Consider the following 22,888-nt stretch of genomic DNA (forward strand, 5'->3'; position numbering starts at 1 on the left):
AGATGCTCTACCACTGAGCCACCATCACTCCACCGTCACTCCATAGATCATCTGCAGCCTATAGAGATCAGATGCCATGGAGAAAATGTCTAGGGCACCGGCCTTCTGGGGCACCAAATTGGGTGCCCCCATGTGACTCAATGACATTATCAGTGTGTATGTGGGGGGCAGAAGTTAGCCTGTCCTAGGGTGCCAGACTGTCTAGAGCCAACCTTGGCTCCACTCCCAAATATCCAGGAGTTTCCCAACCTAGAGGTGTGTAATGTACTTGAAACCAAGACGGTTTTGAAGGCAACATGGTTTATTCAGTAGCACACCACAAGAGAGAGAGCACGCGGGCCGGGTCCCGCTTATATACATTACCCGGAACTGCCCCCTCATCTGACCAGTCCAATCCTGGACAGTCAAACTTCCCGCCACAGATCTCGATGGGCGGGGCGTCTGGCGAGCTACATCCGGGGACCCACGGGTCGCCTCTGTAGCGATCGCCATGCAGTATAACAGCTTATCGTTCAAGACACAACAAGGTGGCAATCCTATATCCCCATGCCCTGCTTGTAGCCGGGGGGCACGTGGAAACCATAGTCAGTACTGTTGACTGACTGGTAGCAGGCCTCCAGGAGCTCAAGTAGGGTTGCCAGTCTTCAGTTGGGGGCAGGGGATCCCCTGGTTTGGAGGCCCTCCACCCACAAATGTCTGCCAAGCACTCCATTATTTCCTATGGAGACTCATTCCCAAAGGGTATAATGGAAAATTGATCTGCAGGTATCTGGGGCTCTGGGGGGGCGGCTGTTTTTTGAGGTAGAGGCACCAAATTTTCAGCAGAGCATCTAGTGCCTCTCTCCAAATCCCCATCAAGTTTCAAAAAGATTAGACCAGGGGGTCCAATTCTATGAGTCCCAAAAGAAGGTGCTCCTATCTTCATTATTTTCAAAGGAGGGAAGACATTTAAAAGGTGTGCAGTCCCTTTAGATGTGATGGCCAGAACTCCCTTTGCAGTTCAATTATGCTTGTCACAACCTTGCTCCTGGCTCCACCCCCAGTGTCTCCTGGCTCCACCTCCAAAGTCTCCAGATATTTCTTGAATTTGACCTGGTAACCCTAAGCTCAAGCAATGCTCCCTCTAAGCCAGGAGTGTCAAACATGCAGTTCGGGGGCCGAATCAGGCCCCCGGAGGGCTCCTATCAGGCCCCTGAGCAACTGGATGGCATCTGTTTCTTTCTCCCTCCTTTGTGAGCAACTGGCATTAAAGTTGTGATCAAGCAATTTGGCTACTGCATAAATTAGTTTGCTCTGGGGCCATTCTTCTGAAGTGAAAACAACAATGTATGAGCCAGAGGCTAAAAAGCTATAAGCTAGCTCACACTAACTGAGCTTAGAGGAGACATTGGTCTCAAGCAGAGGTCTTTCATATCACCTACTGCCTGGTTCTAATAATACTAGAGACTGAACCTAGGACCTTCTGTGTAAAAAGCATGGGCTTCTCCACAGCCCCTACCCCTTTACCCACCACTGATAGAATTCCACACCGTGTTTCACGAAAGGTGAAATACCAAAAGAAATAATCCGGTAGCTCTTGTTTCAGGAATCTGAGGGAGAGACATATAAACTCTGACATAACATTCTCGGCATGCCAATTAGCAAACCTCTGTGAACACACAAGAGGCTTTTGAGATTCAACTTCTCCTGACAAAACATGTTCTTTGAAACTCAACTGATGTGGCAGTACCTTGACTGTACAGAAATTATGCATTTAATTCATCCTCTTCCAGTTAATACCTGTGTGGGTGGCAGAGGCTGGGGTTTTTTATCCTTACTTCTCACTCACTGCTAATAAGGATGTCTGAAATTAGGCAGAACATCAGTAGCTTGTCGGGAAGGGACACCTGTGGTTCCTTTTTTTTTAAGACAAGGGGATGGCTTTTGTTCTATGGACACTAGCATCGTATATCTGCATTGTCTTGACATCTTGGCTCTTGGCTTGGACAGTTTATTATGATCTCACACGGACCCACATCCCTCCAGGAATAAAAGAGCATGCGAAACTACGAGCATTTAATTTACTATTGAATTTTACCTTTGGGCTGGTAAGTTTTGCCTATTCTTGGGTGGAGGAGGGAGATTGTGTGTTTTGTAAAGATACAGTGGGCTTGTTATTGGTTTGTATGCACAGCTTGTGATGTGTCGGGGCTCTGGCTCAGTGGGAGAGCAGGGGCATTGCCTGCAAGTTCATGAGACGCGGCATCCATGCGAAGGGCACAGCTGCCTTGGGAAAACCACATTTCCCAGAATCCCTGGTGAATGGAATACTTCCCTTGTAGTGTCTGAACTCTCTGCTCATGACCTGAGTTCGATCCCGGCGGAAGCTGGGTTCAGGTAGCCAGCTCAGGGTTGACTCAGCCTTCCATCCTTCCGGGGTCGGTAAAATGAGTACCCAGCTTGCTGGGGGGAAAGTGTAGATGACGGGGGAAGGCAATGGCAAACCACCCCGTAAAAAATCTGCCATGAAAATGTCATGACTGGTGCTTGCACAGCGGACCACTTTTACCTTTTTTTTAGTGTTCAAAGCACTAGGAAGGGGGAACGAACACTCACAGACAGAACTCCAGGATGACTACCTTACCAAGGTCACCCCTGGGGTAATGATTAGGAAAGGGGATTAGGAAAGGGGATTGAGTACTGGGGGAGACATTCTGACCCCATCAGAATTTGGGGTGTGTTCCAGATTTTAGGAAAATAGCTCATTTGGCTAGGTCTGACTCCAGCGGAGCCCTGGGACAATTTGTATCTCCCTACCATCTTCCAAAATCACTGTTTTGTTTGCCTATGCCCATGTTCACAAACAGTGGGGCGGTGAGGGAGGAAGTATATTCTTATCTGTTCCATCCCTTTGAGAACAAAATGCCCTGGTTACCATGTAAGATCCTATTTTTAATTGATCTTTGTAGGACTCGATCTGCGCAGACAGGTATGCTGGCTGTTTGAGAGAAGGAAAGTCTTTTTTAAAATGTATCCTGTGAAATAAATGGGATTTTGGGGGGGGGGGGGATAATTACATGAAATTGTTAATTTACACCCAGTTTAAGTAAATCCCAGGGCAATCCTTAGAACGCTTCCATGGAGCGGACCCTGTTGAATAGACATGAGTAAGAGCCTCTCTGCTAAGAGCCCCATGGCGCAGAGTGGTAAAGCTGCAGTACTGCAGTCAGAGCCCTCTGCTCATGACCTGAGTTTGATCTCAGCAGAAGCTGGTTCAGGTAGCCGGTTCGAGGTCGACTCAGCCTTCCATCCTTCCAAGGTCGGTAAAATGAGTATCCAGCTTGCTGGGGGGAAAGTGTAGATGATTGGGGAAGGCAGTGGCAAACCACCCCGTAAAAAGTCTGCTGTGAAAACGTGAAAGCAACATCACCCCAGAGTCGGAAATGACTGGTGCTTGCACAGGGGACTACCTTTACCTTTAAGATCCTCTCCATCCAGGGCTGCCCTTGACTGTTTGGCACCCTAGACAAGGCTAACTTCTGGTGCCCCCCTCTGCACTGATAACATCTTTGAGTAACGTGGGGGTGCCCAATTCTGTGCCCCCAGAAGGTTGGCACTCTAGGTAATCACCTAGTTTGCCTAGGGGCAGGGCTGGCCCCTGTCTCGACCATTTACGAGCTTCTTGACATTTACATGTTCATTTATTGCTGTGCTTGGAACAGGGACGAGGTCACCCTCTGGGCACATGTGAAGGCAGCAGTACATACCAAACTGCTTTGCCTGGCACCTGGGCCCAGATCTCCAGACAAGCTATCAAGGCACTGGCAGTGCTGCTGGGACTGGCAGTGCAGAAGAAGGCAACAGGCATTTCTTAGGCCCGACACCCAGCCTCACTTCCAAGATCCACACAGGCGTTGGTGGAGTTCGAGGTGGAGCCCTGTTTGTTTTCATTGTTTAGTTTGATGTTGGAAGCATAGATGGGCGTTGGCAGGCTCTGAGTGCGTCTGGCCAACCCTCATTCCTCCTTTATGATAGTCAGCAGGGCTTCTTTTGAGCAGGAATGCACAAAATGTAGTTCCAGGTGGCTTGGTGTCAGGTAAAAGGTAGTCCCCTGTGCAAGCACCAAGTCGTTACCGACCCATGGGGGGGTCATCACGACGTCTTCACAGCAAACTTTTTAACGGGGTGGGTTGCCATTGCCTTCCCCAGTCATCTACACTTTACCCCCAGCAAGCTGGGTACTCATTTTACCCGCCTCTGAAGGATGGAAAGGCTGAGTCAATCTTGAGCTGGCTACCTGAACCCACCTTCTGCTAGGATCAAACTCAGGTCATGAGTATAGCTTGGACTGCAGTACTGCGGTTTTACCACTCTGCACCATGGAGCTCCTATTGGTGCCAGCAGTATGGTCTAATATGCAACTGAGTTCCGGTTTGGTGTAGTGGTTAAGTTGCAGACTCTTATCTGGGAGAACCGGGTTTGATTCCCCACGCCTCCACTTGCAGCTGGTGGAATGGCCTTGGGTCAGCCATAGCTCTCACAGAGTTGTCGTTGAAAGGGCAGCTGCTGTGAGAGCCCTCTCAGCCCCACCTACCTCACAGGGTGTCTGTTGTGGGGGGAGAAAATATAGGAGACTGTAAGACACTCTGAGTCTCCAATTCAGAGAGAAAAGCAGGGTATAAATCTGCAGTCTTCTTCCTGGGCTTTTTCTTTTTTAAAAAAGCCCTGTTTGTCAGTATATCAAGATCTTCGTTAGTAGATATTAAAAAAAAAAAATAGTTCCATTTTCCTCATTGGTTGTCAGAGTGCATTTTCCTCACATGTTGCTGCTGCTGCTGCTGTAAACTCCTTTTTAAAAAACGTTCCTTTCCCCCTCCACTCTTCTGCATCTAACCTGAAGTTTTCTACTCATCCTTTAAATGTCAAATCAGTCGCTGTCCACTCCTCTGTGTCTTACTTGCCCATTCTTGCGCTCCTCTTTTTGAACTGTCCCCTTGTTTTTCTCCTGGTCCCCCCCCCCTCCTGTTTACATGAGGACTGGGAATGGAATAAAGAGGAGACACTAGACACAAGACATATCTGGACTTTGGGGGTAGAGCCAGGAGAAAGGTTGTGACAAGCATAATTGAACTCCAAAGGGAGATCCGGCTATCACATTTAAAGGGACCGCACACCTTTTAAATGCCTTCCCTCCATTGGAAATAATGAAGGATAGGGACACCTTCTTTGGGGGCTCATAGCATTGGACCCCTCAGTCCAATCTTTTTGAAACTTGGAGGATCTTTTGAAGAGAGGTGTTGGATGCTATGCTCCAATTTTGGTGCCTTTACCTCAAGAAACAGCCCCCTCACAGCCCCAGATACCCATGGATCAATTCTCCATTATTCCCTATGGGAATCGGTCTCCATAGGGAATAATGAGTGCCCAGCAGACATTTCCTCCCCCCCCCCCGCTTTCTGATGACCCTGAAGCGGGGGGAGGGCCTCCAAACTGAGGGATCTCCTGCTCCCTCCTGAGGATCGGCAACCCTAGGAGACGAGACACACAAGCCTGAGGTCAGCTCAGAACCTGAGGGTGGAAAAGATCTACATGCTCATGATATTATCCATCCCTCAGCATTAAGAAACTGTGTGGGGGCAAGCTTATGCATACTTGTGTGGAGTAAATACCATTGTATTGTGTAAGATCTGCATATGCATAAGCTCGCGTGACTAAGTATGATCCTAAGCAGAGTTAAATGCTTCTAAGCTCAATGAGTCCAGAGGACACTGAAGGCTGTCATTCTACATCACAGAATTCTTTCTGCATTGCCTTTTCAGAGTCCAGATAGAGATGGCTTACAATTCAGATCACCATAATATTAAAAAAAACAAAAACAAGCCATTTGGTCTTCAGGGATGAGTCACTGGGTTGATTCCAGCCAGCTTTTCTGCACAGTCTCACCCAGGGCTTTTTTGTAGCAGGAACTCCTTTGCATATTAGGCCACACACCCTAATGTAGCCAGTCCTCCAGGAGCTTACAGGGCTCTTAGTACAGGGCCTACTGTAAGCTCCCAAAGGACTGGCTACATCAGAGGGTGTGGCCTAATATGCAAAGTTCTAGGCTCTTCAGATTCTCTTCTTGGGAAAGGCACATTCTCATGAACACATGATAGGGTTGCCAGCTCTGAGTTGTGAAATTCCTGAAAATTTGGGATGGAATCAGGAGAGAAGAGTTTGGGAAGATGATGGATTTCAGAGGGGTATAATGTCATGGAATCTACCTTCCAAAGCAGCCATTTTCTCCAGGGGAACTGATCTCTGTCACCTGGAGATCAATTTCAGTCCCAGGAGATCTCCAGCCATCATCCAGAGATTGACAACCCTGTGTGACATGAGCCTGCCAGACCATTTGGCTAGTGGTTCTAGTTCCAAATTCTGGACCCCTCGAATTGTCTCCAATGGCTGCTTTGTTGATCATCCTGCAGAACTCATTGTATATGGGCCATGGTGGGTCATGCCACTTCAAGTCTGTGTCAGCCACATGACAGCATTGTAGAGAAAAAAAGGCAGCCTATGCAGGGCTAGCATCAGTATAATCTGAGGTGGGGCAGCTGCTGAGACCCAGGGCTGCTGGCAGGGCCCACTGCCACTGACCCACACCCTCACGCCCCCTCTGCCCCTTGGCTGTGCACCTTTTCCCTGCTTGCTTTCTTGCAGGTGCTCCACCTCCACTCTGGCAGATTATCGAGCTTCCCAGAAGAGCATAGCTTTGATTATTTTATCTTGCTGACTTAGGTCATCTTATGATATCATCTGTATCTTGCTAACCTAGGTTGTTGTACAGGGGCCAAAAGGTGTCAGTAGGCTAGGAGAGTTCAAAGCCTATCTTGATGTCTTCATGGAACCTTCAAGGTGTCAAACAGCCTTTCCTGCCAGGGATCTTATTTATATCTGGTACTTTGATCCTGGAGATGGAAAACAAAACAAATGGTTTCCTCCTCACCTCTGATGTCAACTGGGCCATAAGTTATTGGCATCTGCTGTACCTTCTTCTTGCTTTTCTACTGTCTGTTACATCAAAAGAAAGACTGAAGTCCAGTAGCATCTCAAAGACCAACAAGATTTCCAGAGTACAAGCTTTCAAGAGTCAGTAGGCCCTGTAATAAGAGCCCTGTAAGCTCTTGAAGGAGTGGCTACATAAGAGGGGTGTGGCCTAATATGCAAAGGAGTTCCTACTGCAAAAAAAGCCCTGTGGCCACCCACCTGAAACTATCTCCTAGATCAAAAGATCCTGGGCTGAGGCAGGGCCAATGCCTCTTGTGTTTTTTTCAAAAAGGAGAGATTCTTGGGGTGCTTCCACAGTGCTGGTCTCTGCATCAGCACGCGGGCTATAATGATGACAGCCAGGGCTTTTTGTGTGTGGGAAAAGTCCAACAGGGACATTTAGGCCACACCCTCTAATGTCACCATTATTTCACACAGAGCTTCCTTGTAGAAAAAGCGCATCAGGAACTCATTTGCATATTAGGCCAGGCCTGTGCATTCCTGCTTAAAAAAATAAAAGCAGGACCTCTATCTGACATCTCCCCAAAGCACTTTCCTGGCTTCTTAGTCTACTTGGGTTTGCAGTGCCTTGGTGGTACTGGTTCTGCTGGGCTTGCAAAAATGCCCTACCTTTAGTTTCCACCATAAAGATTCTCTCTGTTGGGCTTCTGTTGCTTCTGTTTCCACTGCAAAGATTCTGCTCCATTGGGCTTCTGTTGCCCTTGCTTTTTTTAAAAAAAAAATTGCCCAGACTTATGCAATGTAGGAAGTTCATGTAAGCATCTGCTCCTGAAGGAAGCACCAAGAGCCAAACCAAGGCAGATCTTCCATCACTTTCACTGATAAACAGGGCTTTTATTCTTTTCTTTTTTTTGAGCAGGAACACAGTTCCAGCTGACTTGGCATAAGGGAGTGTGGCCTAATATGCAAATGAATGCCTGCAGTGGTGCCAGCAGGGGTGTGGCCTAATATGCAAATAAGTTCCTACTGGGCTTTTTCTACCAAAAAAGCCCTGCTGTTAACTACTTCAAAAACTGCACCCAGAGGGGAATGTTGGAAAGATGCCAAGACCCAGGAGTTCATACCATCCACTGAGACTGTAGGTCATTAGTACAGCATCAGCTTGGCATGGGGAAGGTTGCAGGTTCAGTTCCCAGCATCTCCAGGTAAAGGATGAGGGAGTAGGCAATATGAAAGGCCACCATCTGAGATGCTGGAGAATTATTGCCGATCGGAGCAGAGGATACTGACCTTGAGGAACCGAATACTCACTAGTATTAGGCTGCTTCCTGTATTCAGCTCCTGAGAAGAAAACCTGTGGCCAGAGACAAGGACCAATTTCTACTTGCCTTACACTGCTCTCACGCTCCTCTTCTCAGCAGGGCTTCGGTCCGATTTCTGCCCCGGGGCTGCAACTAGCTTCGCCTTTTTCATGTGGCAAACAGAAACCTCTAAAAACCAGTTTCTGTTTGCCATGTATAAAAGGCGAAGCTGGTTGCAGCCTCAGGGCAGGTAGTGTGAAATCCAACGGAAGCTCCACTGAGAAGAGGAGAGTGAGAGCGGCGTAAGGCGAGTGGGAAATTGGTCAAGTTCTACTGTTTCTTCTGTTTTGTTGTGTTTTAATTATAAATGACTTTGGATAGCTTGACTGAAAGGTAATAAAAAGAAATGCATTTTAAAAATCAAATAATCAAATGACAAAGACTCACATCTGTTTTATTTGTATGATTTGTTTTTATTGTCTATTTGCTTGGTTTTGCTTTGTTGTCATGAGTTGCACTGGGCAGATCTGGAAAGGCACCATTCACTTTTGCTAAATAAAGCAATAAACCTGCATGCACTGAACTGTTGGTGAAACAGAACAGGAGAGCAGAATTTAGGCTAACTATTAGTGGTGAAGGAGGCTCAGTTTACAGCGAAGGTGGGTGATGTAATGGTTTTGTGCAATTGTTCTAAGTGTTGAGATTAGAAATGGGCATGAACCACATTTTTGCATTTCAGTTCATGGTTTGTGGCTGAACCATGAGCCCAACAAGGAGGTTGGTTTGCAAACCAATCCGGTTCATATTGGTTCATGAGCAATTTAAAATTTAAATCTCTGCTTTTTGCAGGGAGCAGAAAGAGGGGGGCATTTAAATGAACAGCTGCTTTTTGCTGTTCAGAAACTACCCCGAACCTCCACAAACTACATCAAAATTTGTGAAAATTCGTGGCACTTCTTCAGTTTATAAAATTACTTCACGAACCAGCTAAAATTCGTGACAAACTTCAATTCATCAACCAGCCTGTGCATATCCCTTATTGAAATGGATTCCCCCACCATCTTCAGCCTCTGAGCTAGGGAAACTTAAATGTTTTGCCCCATTGCTTCAAATATTGAAATGTCCTGCTATTGACAAAATACTGATTATCTTCCCCATTTTCCTTATCCTAAAAAGGGGCTCTTTCTGGAGAAACTTGGCATTTGCAGTCAGACTAAACTCATGAGGATTGCATTTGATGGAGTCCCACCAAAGAAGGATTCAAGGTTGCTCATCAAGGACCTGTTTTTTGAACATGTGCCGGTAAGGGTTTACTGGCCCAACTCACCATCACCCGCGGGGAACAGGAGAGGACTAATTTATATCCATGGAGGAGTTGGTCAAGTTGGAAGCATTCGTAAGAGCCTAAGATTTCTCATTCTATTTTTTTCAGAACATTCAGCAGAGTACTTTGACATCAGTTCCAAGTATTTTTCTTGTTTGCAAGCAATGTTTCCTCTAAGCTGTGGAGTCTTATGAGCAAAAATTGTACCATGTGAGCTATTGGTATTAAAGTTGTGAGCTGCTACATAAATTAGTTTGCTCTGGGGCCATTTTTCCTGAGCTAAGACAAAAAATGTGTGAGCTGGAGGCTAAAAAACTGTGAGCTAGCTCACACTAACTCAGTTTAGAAGGTGACAAGTAATGATCTCTGTTTTCCACGCCTCACCCATATATAGTTTAGCTTCAGCAGGGCTTTTTTTTTTTTTGTAGCAGGACCTCCTTTGCATATTAGGCCACACACCCCCTGATCCAGCCAATCCTCCTGGAGCTTACAGCAGGCCCTGTACTAAGAGTTCTGTAAACTCTTGGGGGATTGGCTACATCAGGGCTGTGTGGCCTGATATGCAAATGAGGTCCTGCTACAAAAAAGCCCTGAGCTTCTGTTCAGTTTGACCACCCCTGGTACAGACACAGATCTACTTCCATCTTCACTTCAAATCCTCAGGCAGGGTCTACCTGGAGTTGCTTTCTGCACTCACTAATGCTAATATGTCATACATGAACCCATGGACTCATACTGAATCAGACCTTTGGTCTATCAGTATTGTCTACTGACTCTTCAGGGACTCAAATTGAGGCTTTTCACATTGTCTAGGGCAGGGGTGTCAAACATTCAGCCTGGGGACCTCTGCTCCATTTTTGCTGAAGATGACAAGGACTGAACCTGAGACCTTCTGCACTACAGAATCTATCAAGTAATCTTCTTCAGGATTCCCTGAACTCCAGGAATCCATGCTTCAGGAAGCACAAGCACTAGATTTCAGTCCTGTAATGCCTCAGAGACCAACAAGATCTTCAGAGGTATAAACGTTTGTGAGTCAAACCTACCTCCATCAGATACCTATCATATTCATCACACTCTGCTGAAGGAAACTCTTCCTGCAGCCACAGACGCTAAATAATGCACTTTCAATTTATTCTCAATGCACTTTCCAACTGGATTTTACTGTATGAACTGACCAAATCCAATTGCAAAGTGTATTGAAAGTGTATAGAAAGTGCATTATTTAGAGTCTGTGATCACAACCTTTTTTTGTCTCTCAAAAACGTATGCCACAAAAATCTTGTTGCTCTCTAAGGTGCTGCTGGATTCAAATCTAACTTTTCTACTGCAGACCAACATGGTTGCCCTTCCCAAGCTATCAGGAAGCATAGCAATCTTCTTAAAGAGGAAAAAACCCCACATTTGTTTTTCAGGAGCCTATGAGAGGGTGTGCCGCCACTTGGCCAGAAAAAGCCATTCGGTGGTTGTGAACGTTGGGTAAGTAGCTTCGACTGACGCTCTCACAAAATAACCCTGGGAGAGGGGTCTGCACAATTAGACCTGAAAGAGAGGGCGTTCTGAGCAACAATAGGTAGGGTACAAGAATAATCTATTAAGAACATAAGAGAAGCCATGTTGGATCAGGCCAATGGCCCATCCAGTCCAACACTCTGTGTCACACAGTGGCCAAAAAATTTATATATATACACACACACACATATATACACACTGTGGCTAATAGCCACTGATGGACCTCTGCTCCATATTTTTATCTAACCCCTCTTGAAGCTGTCTATGCTTGTAGCCACCACCACCTCCTGTGGCAGTGAATTCCACATGTTAATCACCCTTTGGGTGAAGAAATACTTCCTTTTATCTGTTTTAACCTGACTGCTCAGCAATTTCATCAAATGCTCATGAGTTCTTGAATTGTGAGAAAGGGAGAAAAGTACTTCTTTCTCTACTTTCTCCATCCCATGCATTATCTTGTAAACCTCTATCATGTCACCCCACAGCCGACGTTTCTCCAAGCTAAAGAGCCCCAAGCGTTTTAACCTTTCTTCATAGGGAAAGTGTTCCAACCCTTTTCTGGACTTTTTCCAATGCTATAATATCCTTTTTGAGGTGCGGTGACCAGAATTGCACACAATATTCCAAATGAGACCGTACCATCGATTTATACAGGGGCATTATGATACTGGCTGATTTGTTCTCAATTCCCTTCCTAATAATTCCCAGCATGGCGTTGGCCTTTTTTATTGCAATCACACACTGTCTTGACATTTTCAGTGAGTTATCTACCATGACCCCAAGATCTATTAACCTGATCCCCCCCTCCCCCACGATATTCTGTCTGGTTTCTGATGAGCCATGTCAGTGTTTGCTAGGCTAATATCACGTCCAATTTCAAATGGGAGTAGGAGCTAGGTTTGTTCTTACCTGCCCCCTGCAGGAAGAAAGTTGAGGCATATTGTGGATAGAGGTAAAAGGTCAAGGTCGTCCCCTGTGCAAGCACCAGTCGTTTCCGATTCTGGGGTTATGTCGCATCATGACGTTTTCATGGCAGACTTTTTACGGGGTGGCTTGCCATTTCCTTTCCCAGTCATCTACACTTTCCCCCCAGCAAGCTGGGTACTCATTTTACCAACCTTGGAAGGATGGAAGGCTGAGTCAACCTCGAGATGGCTACCTGAAAACCCAGCTACCGCCGGGGATCAAACTCAGGTCGTGAGCAGAGCTTAGGACTGCAGTACTGTAGCGTTAACACTGCACCACGGGGCTTGAATTGTGCATAGATACATTGACCTAAAATTGGCTCTGCCTCTCTTAGTCAGACTTTTTGCATGATTGTTCTCTACTACCATCACCCTGGTGATGGCCCTAAAAGCCACAGAGAGCCTAACTTGGATTGGAGCCACTCTGCTGGAGATGGAGAGATCAATTCAGTAAGAATTTTTCAGTGCGAAATGGGTATCATGAAATCGTTACGGACCCATGGCGTGACGTCACATCATGATGTTTTCTTGGCAGATTTTTTAACAGGGTGGTTTGCCGTTGCATTCCCCAGTCATCTACACTTTACCCCCAGCAAGCCAGATACACAGCACAAAAATTCTGAAAGGATGAGAAATGTGCAAAGGGGATAATAGGGTAAATAATGTCCTACTGTCAGCATGGACTGCATTTAGCAGTAAGCTGGCAACAGCCAGGGGTGGGATTCTAGCAAGAGCTCCTTTGCATATTAGGCCACACACCCCTGCCGTACCCAATCCTCCTGGAGCTTACAAGGCTCTTTTTTGTAAGCTCCTGCTAGAATTCCATCCCTGGCTACAGCTATCCCTCCCTTGACTTCAGAAAGTAAAGATCAGAGTTTAACACAAATGACTGGTTATGCCAGTACTTTAGAAGAGGCAGGCTTTGCCTTGGTCGCCTTGGCAGATGACCTCCAACGGCAACTGGATCGAGGCGGTGTAGCAGTGCTGATGTTATTAGATCTGTCGGCTGCATTTGATACGGTCGACCATCGGCTACTGATCCACCGCCTCGCCGACATTGGGGTTAAGGGGTCTGCTTTACAATGGCTCTCCTCTTTCCTCATGGGTCGGGGACAAAGGGTGGCGATCGGGGGTGAACGATCCCAGAGGCGCACACTAGATTGTGGGGTGCCTCAGGGAGCAGTCCTCTCCCCGATGTTATTCAACATCTATATGCGCCCCCTTGCCCAGATTGCCAGGAGGTTTGGGCTGGGCTGCCACCAATATGCGGATGACACCCAGCTCTATCTGCTAATGGACGGCCGGCCCGCCTCCCCCCCGGAAGACCTGGATCGGGCGTTACAGGCTATCGCAACGTGGCTTAGACTGAGTGGGCTGAAGTTGAATCCGGCAAAGACAGAGGTTCTCTGTGTGGGTCGCGGCGCTCCAGGGAGGGAAATATCCTTCCCGACCTTCGATGGTGTGCAGCTAAAGGCGGCGCAGCAGGTGAAGAGTCTGGGTGTTTTACTGGAGCCTTCATTATCAATGGAGGCCCAGATAACAGCCACTGCCAAGTCAGCTTTCTTCCATCTGAGGCGGGCAAAGCAGTTGGCCCCTTTCCTGGAGCGTCGGGACCTAGCAACGGTGATCCATGCGACGGTCACCTCACGATTGGACTACTGTAACGCCCTCTACATGGGGCTGCCTCTGTGCCGGACCCGGAAGTTACAGCTAGTGCAGAACGCGGCGGCCAGGCTGTTACTTGGTCTCCCAAGATGGGAACATGTGCGGCCGGGGCTACGCGAACTGCACTGGTTACCGATTGTATACCGGGTCCAGTACAAAGTGCTGGTTATCACCTTTAAAGCCCTATATGGCTGAGGACCAGCCTACCTGAGGGACCGTCTCTCCCCGTATGAACCCCAGAGAGCACTGAGGTCAGTAGGAAAGAACAGACTGACTACCCCTGGGCCAAGACAAATTAAACTACAGAATACTCGCTCTCGGGCCTTTTCGGCCGCAGCCCCACATCTCTGGAACCAACTCCCAGAGGAGGTGCGGGCCCTGCGGAACCTTGATCAGTTCCGCAGGGCCTGCAAGACCACCCTTTTTAAATTAGCTTATGAATAACTGAAAATCCGCCATCAGCATCAACTAGAAGAGTGTCAAGGATAGCGTCATAAAATGTTTTAGTTAATTGTTTTAATTCAGGCTTTTAAGGTTAGTTTAATGTTAATTTAATGTTTCTAGTGTAACTGTTTTATTGTTGGTGCACCATTGGTCACCGTATTGTTAGCCGCCCTGAGCCTGCTTCGGCGGGGGAGGGCGGGGTACAAATAAAATTTATTATTATTATTATTATTAAATGTGAACAATTAACAATGAAACCCAATTTTGTGTGCAAGTGTTAAAATGCAAAGTAAGGCTGCAATAACTGTCTTTATTTTCAGATTAGTTGATATTTAAGCATAAATATGAATACCTGAGAAAATTAAGGCATTCTGAGGAGCTTGTGGTGAAACATCCTTGGGTTTTTTTTTTATTCAAATGTTATACAGATAAAGGGACAAACCTGAGACCAAATGGGAAAAAAAGGTTTAGGAGATGTGAAAGATGTGGTAGTTCATACTTTGATGTTCATCATTCTTTGTCAGCTAATTGATCCAGGAGAACTGCTTTAAGGTGTTCTAATGCTGGTATTTAACACCAGTAAGACTTTCAAAGCTCTGACCTGTAGAGTCCAGGCTAGCACCATCTCATCACATCTCAAGGCTCTGCAGGGTTGAGCCTGGCAAGAAGGGCTTTTTTTGTAGCAGGAACTCCTTTGCATATTAGGCCGCACACACCTTGATGCAGCCAATCCTTCTGGAGCTTACAGCAGGCCCTGTCGTGAGAGTGCTGTAAGCTCTTGGAGGATTGGCTACATCAGGGGTGTGTGGCCTAATATGCAAAGGAGTTTTTGATATATATATATATAAAAGCCCTGCTGGCAAGTATTTGGATGGGAGACCTTCAAGGAACACCAGGGCATGGAACTAAGGCAGGGAATGGCAAACCACCTCCTCTTGCCCCAAAAACCCCACAGCCAGATGTGGCCATTTCCACCATCAAGACTTTCAAAAATATATCATACTTTGTCTGGTCAATGTGGTCCGGGTGTGTGGCTTAATATGCAAATGAGTTTTGCTGAGCTTTTTCTACAAAAAAGGCCCTGTGTGAAACAATGGTGATGTCAGGGGATGTGGCCTAATACCAAGTGAGTTCTTGCTGGGCTTTTTTCTACCAAAAAAAAAAAAAAGCCCTGGTTTTACTTATCACGGGGCGTTTTCGCACTGACCTTCTAGTGGCGCGACCACCCTCTTCACACCGGAGGATCTGCCCGGATTTCACACAAGAAGCGTCGGCGCACCCAAAAGAGCCGGCAACTTCCATCGCGAAACCTGCTCAAACGTTTTCCTGCTTCTTGGCGGTTTCCGTTTGAGCGGGTTTCGCGACGGAAGTCGCCGGCTCTTTTGGGTGCGCCGGCGCTTCTTGTGCGAAATCCGGGCAGATCCTCCGGTGTGAAGAGGGTGGTCGTGTCACTAGAAGGTCAGTGCGAAAACGCCCACGATGTGAAAATATTTTCTCATTGCTAATACACAGAGTAAAACCTAACAGATGAGGTTATAAAATGCTTTCTCCAGACAGTGTAGTAAGACTACGAAGACATGATTCAGTGAGATGCCATCTTCTTCTCACTGTTGTATGGAATGATGAAATTAGACTTTCTTTTGCTCTTAGATATCGCTTATCCCCGGAATATCCGCCTCCAATTCAGTCTCAGGACTGCTTGACGGCTGCGGTACACTTTTTGCAGAATGCAAAGGATTACGGAGTGGACCCTAACTGCATCGTCGTTGGCGGAGACAGCAGCGGAGCGACAGGCGCCGCAGCACTTTGCCAGGAGCTGGTGGACAGAGCAGATCTCCCAAGGGTCCGAGCCCAGGTCTTGATTTATCCATTCCTCCAGGCGATAGACTTTAACTTGCCATCCTATCAGCAAAACCATTCTGTCCCCATTTTGTTCAAGAAACGGGCTATCACTCTAGGTTTCAAGTATTTCAGAGTAAAGACCAATGATATCGCACGAATTATGAAGAATGCCCACGTCCCTGAAGAACTGAGGGTGAAATACAAGAAATGGGTCAGCGCTGATCACATTCCAGATGAGTTTAAGGCCAGGAGCTACGTGCACACAGCACCAGCCCCATTTTCAGAAGAACTTTATGAATTGACCAAACCAGCTCTGGAGACATGGTTTTCCCCACTTTTAGCTGAAGATGAGATCATACGCCAGCTCCCTGAGACCTTCCTTTTGACTTGCGAGTATGATGTTCTCAGGGACGATGGACTGTTGTACAAGAAACGGCTGGAGGACAACGGCGTTCCTGTCACTTGGCATCACCTTAAAGATGGTTTCCATGGAATAGCCTTTTTAATTGACTTTGGGCCATCTGAGTTCCGAAGCACACGAAGTGGTATGAAGAATATAATACATTTTCTACATGGATTATCAAAATAATCCACTTCCCTCTGCAGAGATACAGCCTTCCTTTGATGGCATAAACCTTTTAGATGTCGCTATTTATTTTTTAAGCGTTCTCTGAATTATTTTGAATAAAGCAAAACTGAACTTCTGAATACTTGGAAGACAGGATAAAATCTAGCGATTGTCAATTGGATCTGCGATTTCCTCAACGCTGTTATGGATCTTTCCTGTTTCATCTGTATCCATTTATTTTATTTCTGTGCCACTTTTCTTTCAACCTGGGAGGTCACCCAGTGAACGCCCACGGTAGAAGTGGGGATTCAAACCTGGGTCAGCCAAGATCCCAAGTCTGCCTCTCTATCAACTACGTCTCACTGGTTTTCCAGTGTGATGAGAGAGGTTCCTCCTTTCTCTGTCCCAATGAGTCCTGACCCCATGGCCCTGCCTGGGCTACCATACTTCCCAGGCTCTCTCACCGCTTGGCAGCAGATCCTGTCTGAAAGAAGAAGAAGACTGCAGATTTATACCCCACCCTTCTCTCTGAATTAGAGTCTCAGAGTGGCTCACAATCTCCTTTACCTTTTTTTCCCCACAACAGACACCCTATGAGGTAGGTGGGGCTGAGAGAGCTCTCCCAGAAGCTGCCATTTCAAGGACAGCTCTGCCAGAGCTATGGCTGAGCCAAGGCCATTCCAGCAGCTGCAAGTGGAGGAGTGGGGAATCAAACCCGGTTTTCCCAGATATGAGTCCGCACACTTAACCAACTACACCAAACTGGCTACTCCAGGAAGGAAGTGAAGGAAATGAAGTGAAGTGGAACTGCCAGCAGGAGCAGTACCATAGCTGGTGCCATCCCCCCACTATTGGGTGCTGCTACTTCTTTGGGTCAGTGCTGAGCCCACCTGCTGCAACCTGCCTACTGTCACTTTTCTAGGACTGTCAAGCCCCTCCTCCCTAGGAGAAAAATCAATAGCTATAGTTGATCAATTATGGAACAGTATAAGACACTGGATACTGGGGGACACTAGCTTTGTCAGGTTTCAAGCAATTCTCCCAGAGCTGTTTTCTCAAGAGCATTTCTCTCAGAGCTCTCTCAGCCCCACCTACCTCACAGGGTGCCTGTTGTGGGGAAAGGAAGGGAAAGGAGGTTGTAAGCGGCTCTGACACTCCGAGTGAAGGGTGGGGTATAAATCCAATCTCCTCCTCCTCTTATTAGTGACCCCCTTCCCCAGTCATTCAGTGCTTAATAAACCAAGGGACAATCTGTCACCATTTTACATAAATGTTGAACTCAACATATATTAATGTATTTACTCCTTTTATGGACCTCCGTTCCCTCTAGTGGGGACCCAAAGTGACTTACATTATTCCCCTCTCCTCCATTTTATCCTTATGTCAACCTTGTGAGGTAGGTTAGGCAGAGAATGTTTGACTGGCCCAAGGTCGCTCAGCCTAGCTCCCATGGCCAAGTGGGCATTTGAAGCAGAATCTCCCAGATCTTAGTCTGACATTCCAACCCAATGCCCCCCAACCTTTTAGACCATGTGAACTCCTTTGGAATTCACCTTGGTGCACAACTCCCAAAATGGCTGACTCAATGGGCAGAGCCAACCACAAAAATACCAGGGTGTGAGTTCATGCATAACTCTAATAGTAACTCTTCAGCGTTTCAGGCAGAAGCTCTGTTAAGCAGGATGGCTTTTAAACAACATGAGCATATTGTTTTAAAACATTTCCTTGTCTAACACCTGTAGCCCTGCAGTGAAGATCCTTGTGCTGTGGTAGTGGCAGCTGCTGCTGAAGTCACTGCTTTTAAAAAAAAAAATCTGCACAGCATGGCCAATTGGAAACCCTGCTGGGCAGCAGCCCCACCTGGCCCCACCCACTTTCTAAAAACACTTGGTGGGCACCAGGTAGGATTGCCAAGTCCAATTCAAGAATTATTTGAGGACTTTGGGGGTGGAGCCAGGAGACTTTGGGGGTAGAGCCAGGGGCAAGGTTGTGACAAGCATAATTGAACTCCAAAGGAAGTTCTGGCCATCACATTTAAAGGGACTGCACACACCTTTTAAATGTCTTCCCTTCATCTGAAATAATAAATGACAGAGGCACCTTCTTTTGGGCCTCATAGAACTGGACCCCCTGGTCCAATCTATTTGAAACTTGGAGGGTGTTTTAAGGAGAAGCATTGGATGCTGTGCTGCAAATTTGGTGCCTCTGTCTCAAAAAACAGCCCTCCAGAGCCCCAGATACCCACAAATCACTTCCATTATACCCTATGGGAATTGGATAGTCTAGATGCACCTTCAAGACCAACAAAATTATCCTAGTGCAAACTTTCAGAATCAGAACTCACTTCATCTGATGAAGATGGTTTAAGACAGGCTGATTCATATATGCAACTGTGGGAAAAATTACTTGACTGCTGGAGCCCTTTGTCATCCACTGTACATTAGCATGGGGTTCATTGAATTTAATTTTGCTCCTTTTCTCCTTTGATTAAGGAAGCAGCCTAAGACTGAGTGGTTTAGCACCATCTAGAGGTGCAAGGCAGTGCTACTATTAGTTGCTCTCTGCTTTTTTGAATGCACAGGGAAACAATTCTGGCTGGCTTTGTGTCGGGGGTGTGTCCTAACATGCAAATGAGTTCCTGCTGGGCTTTTTCTACCAAAAACTCTAGCCCTGGTTGCCAGGTATTATACAGATTTGGTTCTTGTTTTTGAATTGTTGCTGTTAAATTTTGGATACCATCACAGAAGAAATTCCACCTCTTGGCAGGGTGCTTGAAACTTTGTAGTCTGTAAGCCATCCAAGAAGTAAACTCACCTGATTTTTATCGCATAATAATAATAATAACAACTGTGTGCCGTTAAGTCACATCTGACTCACGGTGACCCCAGGACTATGAGGTTTTCAAGAAGAGATTGGATTTATCCCCCTCCCTTCACTTGGCATCTCAGAGCGGCTTACGGTCGCCTTCCCTTCCTCTCCCCACAACAAACACCCTGTGAGGTAAGCTGAGGCTGAGAGAGCTGTTCTTGAGAGAACAGCTCTGAGGGAGCTGTGACTGACCCTTAACCACTACACCAAACTGGCTCTCAAGGCCAGAAATGATCCAGGCGCTTTTCCATTGCCCTCTAGAGCCAGTTTGGTGTAGTGGTTAAACGGGCAGACTCTTATCTGGGAGAACTGGGTTTGATTCCCCACTCCTCAACTTACAGCTGCTGGAATGGCCTTAGGTCAGCCATAGCTCTTGAGGGAGATGTCCTTGAAAGGGTAGCTGCTGTAAAAAAGCTCTCTCAGCCCCACCGATCTCACAGGGTGTCTGTTGTGGGGGGAGGTAAAGGAGATTGTGACCACTCTGAGATTCTGAGATTCAGAGTATAGGGTGGGATATAAATACAATATCTTCTTCTTCTTTGCATAGCAACCCCAATCTTCCTTGCTAGTCTCACATCATAAGAACATAAGAGAAGTCATGTTGGATCAGGTCAATGGCCCTTCCAGTCCAACACTCTGTGTGTCACACAGTGTCCAAAAACCCCAGGTGCCATCAGGAGGTCCATCTGTGGAGGGCAGGACACTAGAAGCCATCAAAGTCCAGACTGTGGTCGACCCTGCTTAGCTTCCAAGTTCTGACAAGTCTAGGCTGGATTATTAGGCCTGTACCTCCTAGCTTTCCTATTTCTTATTCTTATCTACTCTATACAGATTGATCGCTCACATACTTTATGGACGTTTGATAAACTTTCCACAGGATTAGATTGTTTCTCCACAGCCCTGAGCATGTGCGCAACAGTACTTGGCACTGTTTAAAATAGAAGAACATAAATAAATAATCCCCAGTCAGTTACCCAGATCAATTCCTGAGCAGTGTCTGTCATCATATCAAAACACCCTATATGTGTACAGACTATGTGGAATTCCAATTGGAACCATTCCAATTCATTGTACACACAATTCTTAGAATGGACCCAGTGCCCTAGAGTATAGAAAAAAGACCCTGTCCTAAAGCTCTAACCACTACACTACACTGACTTTCATAGAGTGGCTGCTGTTGAACAACAGCAAGCAACCTGACCTAGCTGAGTCATGAAAGTTAGGTGGTATCAACTCACCCAGAGTTTGCTACCAGGCATAGAGTCACCAAACTCAAGGTGGGACCTGGATATCTCCCGGAATTACAACTGCATTCCAGACAACAGAATGGAGAAAATGGCTGCTTTGAAGGGTGGGCAGATGACATTATGCATGCCGAAGCCTCTATTAGGATTGCCAGGTCCAACTCAGGAAATATCTGGGAACTTTGGGGGTGGAGACTGGAAACTTTCCCATTCCAAATAAATAAATAAAAACACAGCAGTGCAGTTCCCCTAAATACATTCTTCATTTCCTCCTCCTCTTTTTTGCCTTTTTTGTTCCCCAGCAGCTGCACTTCCATGAAATGAAAGTGAACACACACTCACAAAGCAGCAAAAATAAACAGTTTGCATGCCCACACTTCTTTAATCTCACTGGGGCAATGGTATAGATACCTTTACTTACTGAATGGTATAGATACCTTTACTTACTGAGTTGCTGAATGTAATAAGTTGCTGAGTTGCTGAATGTAATAATCTACTGTATTTCAACCAACTCAAAGAGACAGAGGTCTAGAGTGTGGAGTTTTCCTCTGTCCCATAATCAGGTTCTAGTTAATGCTTTACTAACCCTTTTGCTATATAAACAGCTTCTGAAAGGAATGCAAAACTAACAGAGGGACTGGGCTCTCTCTTTTCTTCTTTCACACATGTGCTCACCCTGCCCCCATGAGCTTTAGTCTTACTGAGATTTAAAGGCACAAACGCACAGCTTCCAAAAAACAAGCCACCTGCAAGCTTCTGGAGCAGGAGCCACCATGTGGCAGAAGAGCAGCCTAAAGCTGACTGGGAGAAAGTCAACTGGTATCGAAGAATCCTGCATATAGCTATGGTTCAAACATTCAAGTGTGGAGAAACTTTCTATTAATCTACCTGATTCACTCCAATGTTATGTTCACTCCTTATTTGTTAAACCCTGTGGGCTGGATGAGTAATGTCTCAGGGAAAGAAGCACACATACACAAATAAAGATCCCAGTCTTTATAAATAAATACATATTAGGATATCAATAAATGCTGGCAGAATGCAAATAAAGCAGTGTCCAAGTCGCAACCCCAATAGCTCAGTGAAAGTTCTGAATGAGGGATGATTTTTGAAGGGGATTGTGCTTGTGTGTGAAAAAGTCAGGTGAAGAATGACTCCTGAGGAAAACAACATGCTGCACAATTCCGTAGTGTCCTCCCCTTTAACTTCCTACAGGATAGGAGTATCCAACCCCTTGCCATTTGCACTTTCCTTGTCCGTCATTGTAGGGTTTGGATTCTGCAGAAACTCAGTGAGCCAATAATGCTTCAGATAGATTGACAGCAGCATCTTCCTGGAAAAATCCCAGGGCAAATCTGAGCTCAGGTTCTGGTTCTTCAGGAATGTCAAAAAGGCTCAGGACAAGGGTGTCTTCTCCAGGGATTCCCCCTTCCATTCTTTGTGCTGAGAGCAATGAAAGAATTTCAGCCAACGGATGTATCCCTTTGCATGGGATCTCTACAAGGCTTTTTTTGTAGCAGGAACTCCTTTGCATAATAGGCCGCACACCTCTGATGTAGCCAATCCTCCTGGAGTTTACAGTAGGCCCTGTACTAAGGGCTCTGTAAGCTCTTGGAGAACTGGCTACATCTGGGGCGTGTGGCCTAATATGCAAAGGAGTTCCTACTAAAAAGAAAGTCCTGGATCTCTGTCTGGTGCACAGCTGTTGCAACTGTTTAAAACTCTGGCAGGTAGGGTTGCGAAGTCCAATTCCAGAAATATCTGGGGACTTTGGGGGTGGAGCCAGGAGACTTTGGGGGTGGAGCCAGGAGACACTGAGGTGGAGCTAGGAGGGGGGGAGGGGGGAAACGGCGCCAAGAAGCATGGCGAGCCGTCCCATCTCGAAGCGGGCGACGCCGCTGCACTGCTGCCGCCTCTTCTCCGCTTCACCGTAGCTGCTCCTCCGAGATGGGCTCAGGCTGAGCCCATCTCGGAGGAGCAGCTAAGATGAAGTGGAGAAAAGGTGGCAGCGCAGTGGCATCGCCCGCTTCGCTCCGTCTCTGAGGTGAAATCAGAGAAGGGGAGGGTGGAGGCAGGCCAAGAGCGTGGCGAGCCGTGAGTCCGGGTCCTAGAAGGTTAAGGGCAGCAGACTCTAACCTGGATAATTGAGTTTGATTCCCTGTTCCTTCCCATGAAGCCTGCTGGGTGAC

General features: G+C 46.6%; 1 protein-coding gene across 1 annotated transcript; it reads left to right on the forward strand.

Annotated features, from left to right (window-relative positions):
* The first annotated feature begins 1,911 nt into the window (after positions 1–1,911).
* On the forward strand, positions 1,912–16,755 carry LOC132586937 (arylacetamide deacetylase-like 4). The gene is made up of 4 exons (XM_060259096.1): positions 1,912–2,087; positions 9,444–9,663; positions 11,007–11,070; positions 15,828–16,755. Exons 1-4 carry the CDS (start codon positions 1,917–1,919, stop codon positions 16,606–16,608), a joined length of 1,236 nt encoding a protein of 411 aa, XP_060115079.1. The 5' UTR covers positions 1,912–1,916; the 3' UTR covers positions 16,609–16,755.
* The last annotated feature ends 6,133 nt before the right edge of the window (positions 16,756–22,888 follow it).

This window comes from Heteronotia binoei, chromosome 18 (genome assembly GCF_032191835.1).
Source record: "Heteronotia binoei isolate CCM8104 ecotype False Entrance Well chromosome 18, APGP_CSIRO_Hbin_v1, whole genome shotgun sequence".
Classification (NCBI taxonomy): Eukaryota; Metazoa; Chordata; class Lepidosauria; order Squamata; family Gekkonidae; genus Heteronotia; species Heteronotia binoei.